At 31.2% G+C, this 16,339-nt stretch overlaps 1 protein-coding gene across 1 annotated transcript; it reads right to left on the bottom strand.

The window, feature by feature from the left end:
- Positions 1 to 480: 480 nt before the first annotated feature.
- On the bottom strand, positions 481 to 13,934 carry LOC139524538 (zinc finger protein ZFP2-like). The gene is made up of 7 exons (XM_071319383.1): positions 13,546 to 13,934; positions 4,344 to 4,629; positions 3,560 to 3,958; positions 3,084 to 3,253; positions 2,331 to 2,496; positions 1,767 to 1,850; positions 481 to 1,386 (listed from the first exon to the last, which is right to left on the bottom strand). Exons 1-7 carry the CDS (start codon positions 13,738 to 13,740, stop codon positions 941 to 943), a joined length of 1,746 nt encoding a protein of 581 aa, XP_071175484.1. The 5' UTR covers positions 13,741 to 13,934; the 3' UTR covers positions 481 to 940.
- Between the last annotated feature and the right edge of the window lie 2,405 nt (positions 13,935 to 16,339).

Here is a 16,339-nt window from a genome sequence, read left to right on the forward strand (position 1 = left end):
CATTGTAATTTTGTCATACATGAACAATATGTAATAAAAACATGCAGATTAGTCGACTGCATATTCCATGAAAGGCTTGCTTTTTTTATCATGATTTCGTAGAGCAAATTAAGGAACCAATGGTTCGTCATGATTAAGCTATAGTCATCTCATTGACAATTTTAGTCGACCTATACACTCCTATTTGTATATCATGTATGTCATCCCATGGAAGTAATATTACTTCCATGGTCATCCCAACATGCGACTTATCATTCATGAGTTGGTAAGAGCGACTCAAAAGATGTCACTATCAAAGCAGGAACTTTTCACCCTTCCGGAGTATCTGAGTTCAAGTTTGTTTGGTGTGGTTCTAATTTTTGGTTTTCTGAATGTGTTTAAATTTTGTGGAAAGACTCTCTACTGTATATCTGTCGTAAAAGGCGACGGATTTGAGTAATGTCCATTTGGTATCTTCTTACTTGAATAAGAGTCAACAAGTTTATATTACCAATTATTTTATTCTTTAACAATTAAGATAATGAAATATGTCATAAAATTAACAAAGTTTACAAAAATATATGTAACAAATATATCATGTTATTTTTCTAAAGTCAAATGAGAGGAAATAAAGGAAAGATATAGGAAAATATAAGCAAAGTATAGTGTGAAAATAGAAAGAATAAAATATATACATTTACATCAGAAGAATAGATGAGAAGAAAAATGTCAGAAGAATAATTAGGATGACTGAAATTTCTACATTGTTAGAAAAAAAACATATACATTTCTAATTTACACATGTTGCGTAGAAGTGCACATAAATAGTCTACAAAAGACAATAAAATAGATATAGAAAAAAATACATGTATGTATATACAACGAAATAATTTTGGCACTATTATTATAATTAGTTTGTATACGTCATTCAACCATTGCACTCTGAGGAGACGACATTTCCTCAATATCCATGAGCGGGGACTCCTGTCCAAAGTTGTCGTGCTTGTGCATGTTCATCCAACATAAATTGTCCGTATAATTTTAGATTTTCATTAGAACGTGAAGAAACCGGTGTGAAGCCTGGAACCATTCCGGTGAAAATTGGATTCAGAGAAGTGATTGGTGACAACGCTGCTGTCACGTGTGATGGCGTCGTAAAGAATTGAGCAGACGAAAATGGTGGTGATCTATCGAAATGAGGAGACGTCAATGATGATGCCCTTCTAAAGTCATTCGAAGTTAGATTTTTGCTGTAGCACTTTGGTGTAGATTCTGTCAAACGAGATATACTGAAATTTGTCAAGAGTTGTTGTTCATGCGAACACCCGGAGCAACGCCCAGTGAAACTCTGTTTGTCTGTTACTGTGAAGGTTTTTCCACATTTTAAGCATTCATCTTGGCTGTCATCTACAAGAAAAATGGATAAGATAGTAAGTACAATAATTCTAAGCTTCTAAAATTAGACAAGAACAATAATACTGGTTCAATTTTCTAAATCGTTATAATTCATGTTAGTTTTGGTGACTTTAAAAAAAAACCCAACCTCATTATAAAAGAAGATGTGGTATAATTTCCAAATATACATCTTTCCTTCAGAGATCAAATGATGTAAATATTTACAACTAAAGTTTACGTAAGGCTTTCAACAACAGGAAAAACCATATTCTCTATAATTATAGGCAAACATGGTTGCTGTTGTATTAAAGACATTCAAAGCTATAAAACTTAGAGCATATTATCATAAATTGTACGTCAGACTGTGTTATCTTTATCTATATTATACTTACTTTCATGTGTTTTCATGTGAGTCCTGAGGTTACATTGAAGAGCAAACTTCTTCCCACAAACTAAACATTCATGAGGCTTGTCACCTACAATAAGTATTGAAAGTTAGCATAAATAACAGTCGAAGGTAAATCATATAGAAGTCTAATAAACCGAGTTGAGGAGAAGACTAGATACCAAAAAAATCTGTTAATTTGTAAGAATCTGTTTTTTATGCGACGTTCCTTTATATTCTTAATTGGTATAATTCTATTTACATTATGCTATCTAGTTTTATTATATTTCATATATGTTTAAATTTTATTTTCAATAATGCGTTCGAATATCATCTATATTCTATAGCACATGTTTATAAGATATTTAGTTCTGTGGTTTCTTTCCTTAGACTAAAGATGCGGCATTTTTTAAATTATTAAAAAGAAGATGTGGTATTATTGCCAATGAGACAAATCTCCACCAGAGACCAAATTATATAGAAGTTAACAACTGGAGGCCACCGAACGGCCTTCAACATTGAGCAAAATCAATATGTATATTTTATATGTAGCTGAAATAAGTTTTTGTACCTGTATGTAGCAATAAATGATTTTTAAGGTTGGTCTGTTTACTGAATCCTCTATTGCAGATTTCACATTTGTATGGCCAGGATCCGCTGTGGACGTACATATGACTTCGTAAATCTCCGGGGGTCGGGAACGACTTGGAACACATGTTACATTTGTGTGGCTTTTCCTGCAATAATATAAATTTACTATGTTACTATATATAAATACTTCATTAAATTACTATATAAATCCTTTGTTATATTGTGATAAAAATATGTGCAGACGTAAAAGTATACAAAGATAGCATTGGTTTGATATTAAGCTAGCATTAAACACTTAATGTTCTGAACTTCGAACAATATCACACAATTGTATGTTCTGACGTCTGACAATCATTTAGGGATTTGCCTTCCTCTGATAATTTTGAAAAAAAACTACCGACGTCAGAGCAATCTCGGACTAGATAGACCCATTTGATGTATACTGCTTATAGACATACTGACCGATTAAATATTTATAGACACTGCAACTTCCGTAAAAGCAGGATGTAGTCAGTGTCAGAATATACAAATGTTATTCTATTTTTGAAGATATGTTAATATACATTTAGTTATTTTGATTACATGCATCTATAATTATGGCCCAACTCTTTAATTGTTAAATAGAGGTGAAATAGTTACACGCAATTAATAATGGAATATTCACACGCAACAGTTATACAAAAGACTATGGAAATGTCTACGCAATTGTTACAAGAAGAACATTGAACTTTACCTTATTGTGGGTCATTCTGTGATAGTAAAGGTTAGATGATGCTGTGAATCGTTTGCCGCACACTTTACACTGGTGTGGCTTTTCTCCACTGTGGATCCGACGGTGGGTGTTCAGAGAGGAAGAAGTCGAGAATGCTTTGCCACAAACATCACAGGCATGGGGTTTCTCACCTGAAATCAGAAATAACTTTTATAAAACTAAAATGTAACAATACATATTATTATGCTTCACGTTAAATAACGTGTTTTGATTGGTTAATATACGACGATGATATTCTACTTTATGTCTTGATATGTAATGTATACTGCAATATTGATCTTTAAGGTTTTAATCAAATATAAAAAAAATAGGTGGCGTAAAATATAAAAATGCATGCTTCATCTCTATAGATGGTTTCTTTACAGTATGAGATCAGCGTTAATCGGAAATAAGAAACATGTCACAAAAGTATTTAAGTTGATAACAAAAAATAGTACCTGTGTGGGTGCGCATATGTCTTTTCAACAAAGATGGACGGTCGAATCGTTTGCCACAGACTTCACATGGTAGCCACGTTCTTTCTCTATTCCGCCTGACTGGTTTCTCCGTGAAGTCTGGGCTACTGCTGGTTATGTCGGATTCAGTAGAGTCTGTTGGTTTACTGGATATTATCCCACTGCTGTTGTGACTAGAAGCGGATATGTCCTTGCTGGAATTTAGACTACTCTCATGACTAGAGCTGGGGATTTCTGTACTTTCTGATTTTACATGTTCATCTTGGTCTTCACCACAACTTGTTATATCGCTCAAACTGGAACGACAGTCATCCTCTCGAGACAACTCTAAGGAAGAGTTACTGTTCAGAACCGGTGACGTCTCATTCTCAATCTTCATACCTACAAGTAGTGATAAGAAAATTATTTTAATATCCAAATAAAGTACATTTTGTTAGAGCTTTTAAAAAAGAGCTTCAGAAAAACTGCAAAATTCCTATCCTTAATATTTTAAGAGAACATTTCGTGGAGAGTTTTCGTATTGGCAATCATACCATATCTTCTTCGGTACTTATACATCTTTGGATTTCATATGTTTGGCTTAGAGCGTTCATGGCGAAGGTATATCCAGAAAAGCGCTTCGGACGCAAGAAATTATTAAACGTGTTGTTTTCAATTTTTTCTTATTTCTAGATATAATTATTGGCACTCATTAAAAATCTGTTAATAATCATTTCTTAATGTTTTTTTTTTTTTTTTTTTTTTATCTATATAGGAATATACTTACTACTTTCCATACACTCGTCTGCGTCTCCGACAACGTCAATTTCTTCTATGGTGTCGTCTGCCACCTCAGACTGGATGTTCACGTGATCAAAGAAGACGACGATTTCATCGTTTGGTTTGACTGGACGGATAGTTTGATAAATAGGCTGGTCCTTCACAATAGCAGCAATGAAGTTTACATCGTTTATGTTTCCAGAAGATTTGCTGAACCGGATCCAATTACAATGCCGTACCTTTCTGTTTTCAACATCACAGATTTCATCATAGCAACCAAATTTGTAACGAATCTGTAAAAAATAGAATGGGAAAATTTACTTAAGGTTTGACTGCAGTGCTATATAAAATGTAAGTTGTAAACTTTTAGGGGTCGTTTAGCGACTTTTGGATATTTCTTAACTTGTTCTTGATTTTTTTCTGTTATTTTTCTTATGATATAACTTTTTATTTCGTTTTTCAGTTCAATTCTAATTTAGCGTTTTGGAGTGGTTTAATAAAAATTTTCCTTTCTTTTTTTTGTCCATATGTTTGCATGCAAATATTTATGCTTGTTAAATGGAACTTTTCAGGTTTAGTTACCACAACTACAGCTGTCCATATCAAATTGTAAAATAAGTTATTGCAATACATCACTGATATGCAGTAACCAAAGTCTTTATACATTTTATTTTAATGGTCAATTTGTCCAAACGTAGTAATCAATTACTGTTGTTATCTGAAGGCAATTTACCAATCGTCTTCAGCACTTGTTCTGTCGATTCGCCACGCGCCATTTGACAGACGACTGCACTTTCGCGTGCGTCTTGTCAACGTACCAATTAGAACAGGTTGTCGTTTCATTCATTGGATCAAATCAAATATCAGAACAAGATAATTTTATGCAATTGTTGTAATATCTTTTTACTTTAAAACCCTTTATTGTTTAAAGCAGGGATTAAGGTTCGGAGCAGACACTTCTGTGTACTTCAACAGAGATGAAGACACAAATTCTAAAATATTTATTGTACTTTAATACCAATTCAGAAGACACAAATTCTAAAATGTTTATTGTACTTTAATACCAATTCAACTTTCCATTAAAATCAATGGTTCGAATCTAACGCTCAGTATTGAACAGAAATGCTATTTTCAATGACCACAATGCAATTACCGTGCGGAATCACGCGGCGTGTTACGTCATTGTCCTTGGTCAATAAAAAGTATTTTTCTGGTTGATTAGTTTTGAAATTTTATTAATTTTCACACCAAAAGTCTTATTTCATCAATGTCCCTTTACCAAAACATGTGAAAAGAAAGTTTTATCGAAAGAAAAACAGTTTATCGTCGCCGTTATCTTTAGCGCGTGTTAGTTGCAAAGTATTGCGTCATGTGTGTTTGTTTATCTTCTATATCATGTATTACTCATTAATGATTATTACACTTCAAAACCTCAAATGTTTATCCATGTAATACGACCTGTTAACAACCGATCTGGATTTATTTGAGGCTGTTCTGGGAAAGTCGTCAAAACTTGAATCCATAAAATATTTGCCACTGGACGTGAAACATATTGAACAAAATGGAAACGTTCCCTATATTTACGTATTTAAACATGCGACCAGAAGCTTTTATAATTTGAGATATGGACTTAAGATGTCCCTGTAAAAAAATTTACTCACAAATATATATAAAAATATGTCGTATGAGTGCAAATGAGACAACTCTCCATCCAAGTCGCAATTTGTGTAAAAGTAAACGATCTTAGGTCAAAATATGGCCTCAAACAAGAAACCTTTGCTCATACCGAACAGCAAGCTATAAAGTGTCCCATAAAATGAGGTTGTTTTATCTTTAAAAACGTAGATATTCAATGTAATTTTGCCATCTGCAAACCTTAGTCTTTGTTGTATATTTTGTATACAGGGTTTCTGAACATTCCAAATAGTTTTTTTTTAATTAACTTAAAGGGAAACTTCGCATAAAAATCAAAAATTGATATTATGTTCATTCTGTATAAATATGCTCAAATTCATAGATATTAAAGTTTTATTCCGCTAGATAAGCGATCACCATCGATTTTAAATTTAGAGTATCAATTCTCTGCGTTCGGCCATTTTGTCTGTCTTTCTCCATTAATAACAACGATATGTCTATAAACCACAAAGGAACAAAACGACAGTAACCGATGTAGTCGTAATTGCGTGTCGATATCTTTTCACTCGTACGGTTGTTTTATCCGACTAACTAGCTTGATACGGAAAATATTCTTATTTTTTTTAATTACCATGGTCTGTTGTTTTTAAACTGTTAATATTGGAATTAGGTAAAAAGTCAAAGTTGAAATCATAAATAAGTGTTCCGTGAAAATTGTTTTCGAAAATCTAATTTGTTCATAATTCTTTAAAGTAATAAACTTTTTTCAAATAAATTCTGATCTTCCCTCATCTGTTCACAATCATGGCTAAAGGTATTACTTCCAAAGGTATTGTGAGGGGTGTGAGGTGACACGTCCAGGTATTCAAGCGATTTCCTTCGGGCTTGCAAGTTCATGCATCGTTTCACTTCTGCAGGTATTGATCAGTGTACACGGCCGATAACTTATAACTTTCTATTTTGAACTATCAGACGTATAATATACAAGTCTGTCTTGCTTGTCATTACTAAACTCATACGCTTGTTTATAGAATGAAATTCAAAACAGTGTGGCTGTGGCCATTGATTGACACATTAAATTCATTCATTGACTGGGACAATTTAGGTGAACGTTTGTATGTAAAGACCACTGCTCACTATGTACTTTTTAAAGACACTTAAACTATGGGGTCACCAAAGGTTCTCAACACCTTAATAAAGTAATTCGAAAAATAATCAGAAATAACACGATGTTTTGATTTATATCAATTACTAGTATATAAATCAAAACATAAAGGTTATTACTGATTGATTTTTCGAATTATTTTATAATTAAAGGCGTTAAGAAACCTTTGGTGACCCCACAGTTTAAATGTCTATCGTAGGTACTTCGTGAACAGTGGTCGTTACAGACAAACGTTCACGTAAATTGTCCCAGTCAATTGATGAATTTAATGTGTCAATCAATGGCCACAGCCACACTGTTTTGAATTTCATTCTAAATAACATTTCTGGTGTAAAGAATATTATTCATAAAAATATAAATAATACCCCAAAAAATAAGATTTGATGAAATTAAAATCTATTTAAATATTTTTCCAAGGGTGAATTTGGAAAAATGTAATATATACTCGTTGTCAATAGTGAAGGACAGAGTGGAACATACCAGAAATATTGATTTAAAAAATGAACGCACTTGTCGACGATTCGTTTATACGACTGGGTAGAAAGTTACGGAACTATAGCGCAATTTAAAATATATACATGTATACATTGAACATAAGAAAAAAATATATATTTTGAATAAATGGGGGTAAAAGTTTTGTAAATAGACTAGTCCACGTATGCCAACAGTATGTAATCATCGAATGTCGATAGACTATTGTATACCAGAAGAAGAAGAAGAAGAAGAAGAAGAGAACCAATTTGATTTAAATACAGGTCGATGTATAACTTGCTTTGGTTCATCGAAGTTGTGGACATAGTAAAATCACAGATTTATATTTCAATAAGATTGTTCTCGAACAAAGGAAGGAATTCGTCATCACAATTGTTATATATGCCACTGGACGGACACTAATTATAAAAATAAATTGCTTGTCCGCTAAATAGGGGTATTCTTGTCAGATAAAAGACTTTTAGTTATATTAAAAAAATAGGGAAATATGACATTAAATTGGTTCTGTCTTTTTTTTAAAGATCGTTAAAAAGATGTGTGTCTAAGGTGAACGCCACAAGAACCCTGTAATACTAGTACGAGAGTATAGCATGTAAACATTCCTTCTCAATAATATGGTTGTATTGGAAATCTTTTCATACAGATTGACAACTCATGGTCCGATATGCATGTAATATTTGCCACATGACGCCCATAGTTCTTTCTACCATCATCATCTTATTCTTTAATATTGCTGTTAACATCGATGGTTCACACCCAAACAAAATGGGAGTGATGTACCTTCAGAGCTTCTCCGTGTTATAACTTGTGAATCTTAATATATAGATGAAATTTCGGTATTGAAATGAATCTACATCTCACAAACAGGATGTTTAAATAACGATTTTGAGTAATCCCCTAACGAACCAATATAAACATATCAAGATATAACCATGATTGAAGGAATTTAGTTTTTGTCTGACGCAAGAACTCATCACTATCATAAGCGTATACGTATATATGCATGCAGTTTCAAATATCAAGAACAAGCGGTCGATGTCGATAGTCCGTTTTCTAACTGTCCAGAGTTAGACATGTCACTTGTTCATTCTTGGAAGCCTTCGTATTCCCCGTCCAACGATTGGAACTCTTTCTGGTTGTGTTGACTATATATGCTTGTATGGTTATTCTGTCGTTTATCTGTACAACTGGTTGCATTTCCTCTCCTTTCCCAACAAACAAACTAAAGAAACGCTACTAGTCTGCTTTCTCTGGAGCTCATCCTCAATGGCGCTTATACGTCATTCAGGAAACTTACATGTATACTAATAATGATTGTTTCAAGAGCAACGATGTAGGGACGAACTATTCTAATTTCGTCAATATCAGTTATGCATGACTAAAACATAAGTTTTATTACAACAACTGTATTTGGTCTCGAATGTATATGTTAACTAATTAATGTGTTTTTATAGACTAGCTCAAATCCTCATCCAAATAATATAATCTATATGTAATAATCGTTTCCTACCACACCGAGATTTAATGCCAAGCGGTAGACATATTTTAGGTACTAATTAAGAAATTAAATGAACAATATTATTGATAACAATAATTAATCATTAATGTGCAAAGATTAAAAAACAACAGTAGTTTTTCTTTATTTGTAAGTATAATATTTCGCTTCGGTAGAGTTATCTTCAAATAGTTTCAGATATTAATTAATACATGGGTTTCAAAAGTCTAAATGTAAGTATTCTCGTACATTTTTTTGCCTAATAAAGGCAATCAAAATGCTTTGGTAAAGCTATTTCTAATTTCTAAGTTCCTCTTTTTTATAAGACATAAATCAAGGACAAGAGGTGTATATCATTTCATTCTGACACCTGAATTAAGTTTCCCGTCTTTAACCGAAAATTGTTTATTTCTTAGTAAATTAATTTATTTGAATTCAAATAAATAATAGCACCAAATATAATTAAATAATTCCACGGCGATCTATTATCATTTGTCACCAACTTGAATATGTATCTTAAATGTGTGTATTAAATGCTCCCTTGTTTTATAATCCACTGATCCGAATAGACAGTCACACCTGGCAAGGTGTGCCCTAGAGGCGTGGTTAACATTATACCGAAGTGCAAATAACAATTTACCTTTCAACAAGCCATCTACGAGTTTTGCCACAGAACCGTGAATACACACATCGTATAAACCTAGTAGTCATAGCAGAGACAGTAAAAGGTCAATAAGAGTACACCAACATATTGTCTTTACAGATTATTGTACTTTAATTTGTTCACCTTATCAGTCCGAAAATGCATTAATTAAATAAATTTATAACATTTTGTGTTGTCTAAAAAATTAATTTGAATATATACGTTTAACGTAGAAAATTTATCGCATGAATATGTACAATTGCACGTCTGTGCGTTTTATCTTCTTATTATCGGCTGGTTATTAGATAAAGCAGAAGTCATCGACGCGCTTACGATTACGTTAAAATATGATTAAAAACCAAGACTTTTAATGATTGTATTTTAAATCCCGGCATGCAAAAACCAGGAGAAAACGTCACGACCTACAGGAAGTTGTTAATATTTTTTCATTGATTATTGAATTTCTCCTTTATTACTGCAATTATAGCGATAAAACTTTGTGAATATATATATTATGTCATAATGAACATATTTAAACCATAAGTAAAAAATCGCGAATTTTCCCTTTAAAGTACTTAGAAATGGGTGCTAAACTTTCAGTATTATAAAGTCGGTTTTCAATTTCGATGATATAAAACGTTTTTACTCAAAATAGTTTTCAGAACTTGCATAAATTACAATTCTGTAGTACTTTAAAATATTGATGACACGACAAGAATTTTCAAAATGTATTTCTGTATTACTCATTTGAGAAGTACCCTGTTCACACCTCACCATGCACGGGTCTTAAATTTATGTTTCAACACGGAGATATTGTATAATTAACTGCCCAGCAGTTCATTAACAGCTCTAATTAATGTCTCGTGTGTGTATCTGCTTTTGATCAAGCACTGACCGATAAATTTCAAATTTATAATATTACCCTTGAAATAAGTTCGTCACTGGTCAAGACTTCCAAATATATTTTTACGAGTTTTTGGTTATGTAAATGTGATATGATTGGGCATAACAAATTATGTGTTAATCAGTTTCGGGACTTCTTTGTGAATTAAGCAAAGTAAATAAAATATGAAGCGTGAAATATTTACTTATTTTTGTTTATATATCACAAAGGTTTCTCACATTTTTGGGTTCCGGTGGGTATATGATGGCTTTGATCATTTCGGAACTATTACCCCTGATAGGATTTCAACTATGTTGTAACTTCTTTTGATCATAGTCATTATATGCTTCTATGGTTTCGATATTTATTAACTAAAATTCATATAATTTTGATTTATATACATATTTTCGATTGTATACCTAATGAATAACAAGACTATTTATATATATTTTAGTATTTATCCAAGAATTTCTGCTGTAGGGACATTTTACACCTTCCGAACTTTCACTGACGAGACGTTTTGTAAGTAATGCGACTAATACTATCATCTGAAGTGGCGGGTTGTATTATTTCTTAGAAGTTTTGTTGACTTAAGGAATTATTAACTTGTTCACTTATTTATCCTAGAATTATATTAATAAATAATTGAATAAAAGAAATCATCAAAGTGTGTGCCGAATTTTAATGGGTCTATTGTTGAGTGTGTATCTTTTTCACAAGTACATTAAATTGTTTTTGTAGGAGGTGATACTTTAGAGCATTAGTGTTGAGTGTTCTTACTTTTCACTTCCGACCAGGATTTTAGTCAGTTAAAAAATAAAGTACTGAAGAATTCGAATATCTGTAGTTGACTGTATCACAAAATTGTAAGATAAACGAGTTATAATGTGTCAACTTAATTTGAAAATATTTTTTTTTCATTTCAAAACTTTTATAGACTCGGGACAGTTTAGCACTAGACATATATATAGAATAGACTTATGTTATTCAGTATTGATCTCTAGATGTCTTTTAGTTGTCGTTTGGTTGCTGTCGTATAGACGTATGCCCCACATCTCTTATCTTATTCATACTTAGTATTTTTTATAAAGAGCGTTTCATATATAGAAATAATAACGTTGTAGTTATATATAACTCACATATAATCAACCATCACTGACTGAAGATTAAATGAGACGGCAACCCAGTAACACAAAAAATACATGCACGTAGCGCTTGATATTTTTGTAAAATCTTATGTTTTTACTATTCATATAGCTAATAAAGCATATATTTTTGTTCCTGTCTTAAAAAGTTTTTTTTTATATACTTTTAAATTTTCTTTTCATTAAGATTTAGAATTTGTTTAAATTAAAACGTAATAAAGTTTTAAATGCAATTAAAATTTAGAAAGGTGTTTAATATTTAGCCAGTGTCAACACCAAAAACTTACTATGCACCCTATAAATTAAATATATATCCTTTTCTTTCCTTATTAAACACCTATTTAACAAAAGACTTTTTCAGATGTCATCTTGTACTTTAAGATTGTTTCTCGCTTTTTTGGAGAGATTTTTTACTAATCGTCTTAAAAATCGAGGTGGTTGATCGAAAGTGTCAACAGGATTGTGTTAAATTTCTTTGTTTTTCACTCTTGGTGTTTATGTTAAGAAGGAAGATGCGATTCATAAAGTACTATGTGTTATAGGATAATCGTGTAGGGATCGGATTATCTTCTATTTTATTGATGTTTAAGTCTACATGCAGTTATGTAGGTGTTAATATTTGAAGGAAAATATTAGGGGAAAAAAACCCAAAACAAATGCCAACAAAATGTACATATCGTGTTTGAATTTAAACTTAGTATAAAAACAAAATGCCTTCCCTTATACAGTGTGTATACATATACATAATTCCAAAGATAAATCATAACGAAAGACATTCCTTACTTCTGGTATACTAGGATAGAATAAGGAGATGTGGTTTAATTGCTAAAGAGACAACTATCCATCAAAGTTCAAATAAAGTGGATGCAAGCAATCATAGGCCATCGTACGGCCTTTAACACTGAGAAAGACCCATACCGTATGGTCTGCTATATAAGGCCATATATTATTTGTACATCTTAGAACGTGGATAGATGACATACAATTAAATAGACAAAACCAGTCGGGTACGTTACCTTAAAATATATCTTCAACATGAAAACAATTTCCAAAAACTTGAAATCCGTTTTTTCCACTTTTTTATGGGATAATTTATAACAAATTTCAGTGGTCTGATGGTAAACAAGTATAATTCTATTAAATCATTCGAAAAGTATATAGTTACTAATGATCTAAATTATGTACGGTTCATATTGCTATAATGCCACAAATTTCAAGTTTTCTAGGACTTTCTTAAACTTTTACTTCTTTGTATATTTATAACTATACAATACAAATGTACAAGGAAACAAGAAATCTTTATAAACATCATTAAATGTTTAGCTTGAAATCGGAAAATTAAATTAAATTAAATTAAAAATAATTATAAAAATAATGTTTTTTTTACGTCATAACCCAATCAAATACAAAACTTTGTGTGTTTCTCAAAATGGATGATATTGAAAGATTTATTTATACTCGACCCCGTTGTAAATATTTCATTTACATTGATAACTAAATACCAAAGTTTTAAAAGAAGTACAAAAATTCAAAGAAACTTTTTCATATAGTGTCACATGCAATATATAAGGTTGCAGAATATTTTTAGATAAGCGTTAATTTTCGCAATTCCTTTTCCAAGAAATCAGTGCTATAATTCTGTAATAAATCATGGCAGTGACAAATGACTATATATCTTCAAACAAATACAAATACAAGTACTTCTCTGTGACTAATAAGTGTCTAATATATAAAACTAAAGTTAAACTTACATCAGTAGCAGGAAGCTTGGAAAACACTTCTATTTTGTCTAACTTGAAGACACCTTCGTCCGGTCTGAATATCGTACCAGCAGGAATAAATGTATTGCTCCATACAGCTACGGACATTTCTAAAATGTTCTTAGGATTTGGATGCAATGTCAAAACTAAACTAAACTCTTCTGGTATTAAAACACACGAATCCATTTTGAAAAAAAGTTGCTATGTTCTTTTTAAATTCACTTTTTACGAAAAAAACATTTATAACCGTAGTTTGCGGTTGTAAGTTCAATTCTTTGAAACTTTTTTTTAAAATTGATTTAAAGTTTAAACAAGTGTCTAGTCGCGTAAAAAGTTTTCTTATAACTTTGCCTACGGGATGATATAATTATATCCTAATGGTCACTAACTATTTAACTCATCATTATGATTGTAGTGACCACTGTCCACCCTGTATATATGTGATGTAATGAATAGCATCTTATTTGCTGTTATTTGATTGGCTGATTTGATTTCGCGACTTGTTGCTTTCTCTATGTGAGACTTTCACACTTCATTGAGGCCTTTACTAGGTTTTTTCTGTTTGTCTAAAAGCAGGTAAATGATTGGTTGTCGTTTGTCACAAGAACAGTTATTGCCTTAAGGAATATGCAAATATCAATAATTATAATAAAATATTAAGATTATGTTTATATTTACAATCTTTTCCAAACAAACGAGGAAAAAAAATAAATGAAATAAAAAAAAACATTAATACCATAAAAAAAATTCTCTGAAAACGGAAACAGTGTATTTCGAAAAACTTTCAGAAATTAATTAATAAACATTTTTAAGAGTTCAATAATACTTTATTTAATCATCTGAATAATTTAAGGACATACGTATCAGAATTATAAAATACGATTATAAAAAATATGCAAATATTTTTTTTTCATAAAGGTATGCAGCCATATAGCTGTAAATGGTCAATAGGAACTATATAAAAATTTAAGATAAGCATAAACACGCATTTTTTAAATTCCTCTTATTAAACCCGGGAACATTGAATAACTATTTACGAGTTACAGAATCTTAAATATTTTTCAGACATTTTTGCTTCCTCCATTAAAGCATGGAAGTATTATATTGACAATATAATACTTCCATGATTAAAGTGTAAAAAAATTCTTACAGCTTGTGTTCGAAATTTCGAAAATAATTGTTAATTTCAAATAATATAGAAAAAATTCATGTAAGACCAAGGATGTCATTTGTAAGTCAAAAGAATTCACTGATAGTTATAATAATTGGCGTGACTGTTTTGAAGTCACCAACATTGAAGTATTTTACTCCTTGTCTGATTCAAAGGAAGAACATCCTATATAAACGGTACTTGCTAAAAACATTACACGTTCAAAGTCCTTTGAAATTTATTTTATGGATTTTCATGAAGCCAAGACATAAGGAGAAACTACATTTTTCAAAAACGTCAGTCTTGAAAGTTAGAAAACAACATTGGTGGGAAAGTGTCACTTGTAGGAAGAACTTATTAAAACAATTGTTTCTGTATTCAAAGTTGGAGCTGTTTTGATGACCACATTGAATAATATGTGTCAGCCTCAGTACCACAGTGCGATTCTCTGCTGCTAGCTATTATCTGACATCTTTATAATAGGTAACGGTTTACATATTTAATTTGTCCGTTTATATGGGTGGTTTTCATGTAGGTGAAAAATGGACCTACAACTGACCGTTACAAATCCAATGTGTTAAGTGTCACATTATATGCACATTAAGACATTGGAATACATTAGTGACCCATCTTTATGATACAAGTGTTTCTTGTAAATATCTCAGTTTGGCAAACACCATGCATGACGTAATTATCAAGGTTAAATCAGTTTCAAAATCAAATTTGAAAACGGAAAATACATTTTTAAATAATTAAAAAAGAAATAGAATACGTCATTTTTAAAAGAAATATTTGTACTTGCCCTTTTAAAGAGAGCATACCACTTGTTATAAATAATATACTTCTTAGTTCATCGACTAATCTTTTGTTTAAACCTCCTCTTTTAACGTTTTTCATTGTACTTATTGTCAATGTGGATTAAATTAATCATCAAGGAAGATGATGCGTATATAATGATTGCATTATTTACTAAACTCATACCACATCTTCTTATATCTATAAACGACTTATAACTACTGCTTTTAAATTCTTTGAATAATAATAACGGAATTTTAAGAAGTTTAAGTCTGTGTTGTGCTTCAAACCCGATTATAATCAATGCCAAATACCCTGACCAAATACACAAACTTATAATAATATTTATTTTAAAGGGAAATATAAGTATAAGCAATTTATCCATGGGTTGATATTTTTTAATTTGGTTCATTATACCAGACTTATGATCTTGTCTCGGTGAAATATTTCCTTTTCAAGTTATTGTAACATAAGTGATCGGTTTTGTGAATTGTGACCCTTTGGTGTATTTTCATCCGATTAGAGACATGTAAGCTATCGTTGAAGAGGATGACCATATAATAGATAACGGTTAAGTGGATCTATTTCATTGAGAACAGATGGATATATATCCAGTTATTTACATTTTTATTAAAATATTTAGAATAGTTCCGATATGAGTTAAAAAGATGCTTATAGGTTTCTTTAAGATTTAAATGTTCAAGAAGGATCTTGAAAGATACCGACAGAAAGGGGCCATAAAGAAGTCTCATAGATCTATTTTACTTTATTTTTATAGATAGACCTATTTATGTGAAAAGCCAGAGACGTGTCTCTGGAAAGCTTATATCTTTCAAATAT

The sequence above is a fragment of the Mytilus edulis genome, chromosome 5 (genome assembly GCF_963676685.1).
Source record: "Mytilus edulis chromosome 5, xbMytEdul2.2, whole genome shotgun sequence".
NCBI classification, from domain to species: domain Eukaryota; kingdom Metazoa; phylum Mollusca; class Bivalvia; order Mytilida; family Mytilidae; genus Mytilus; species Mytilus edulis.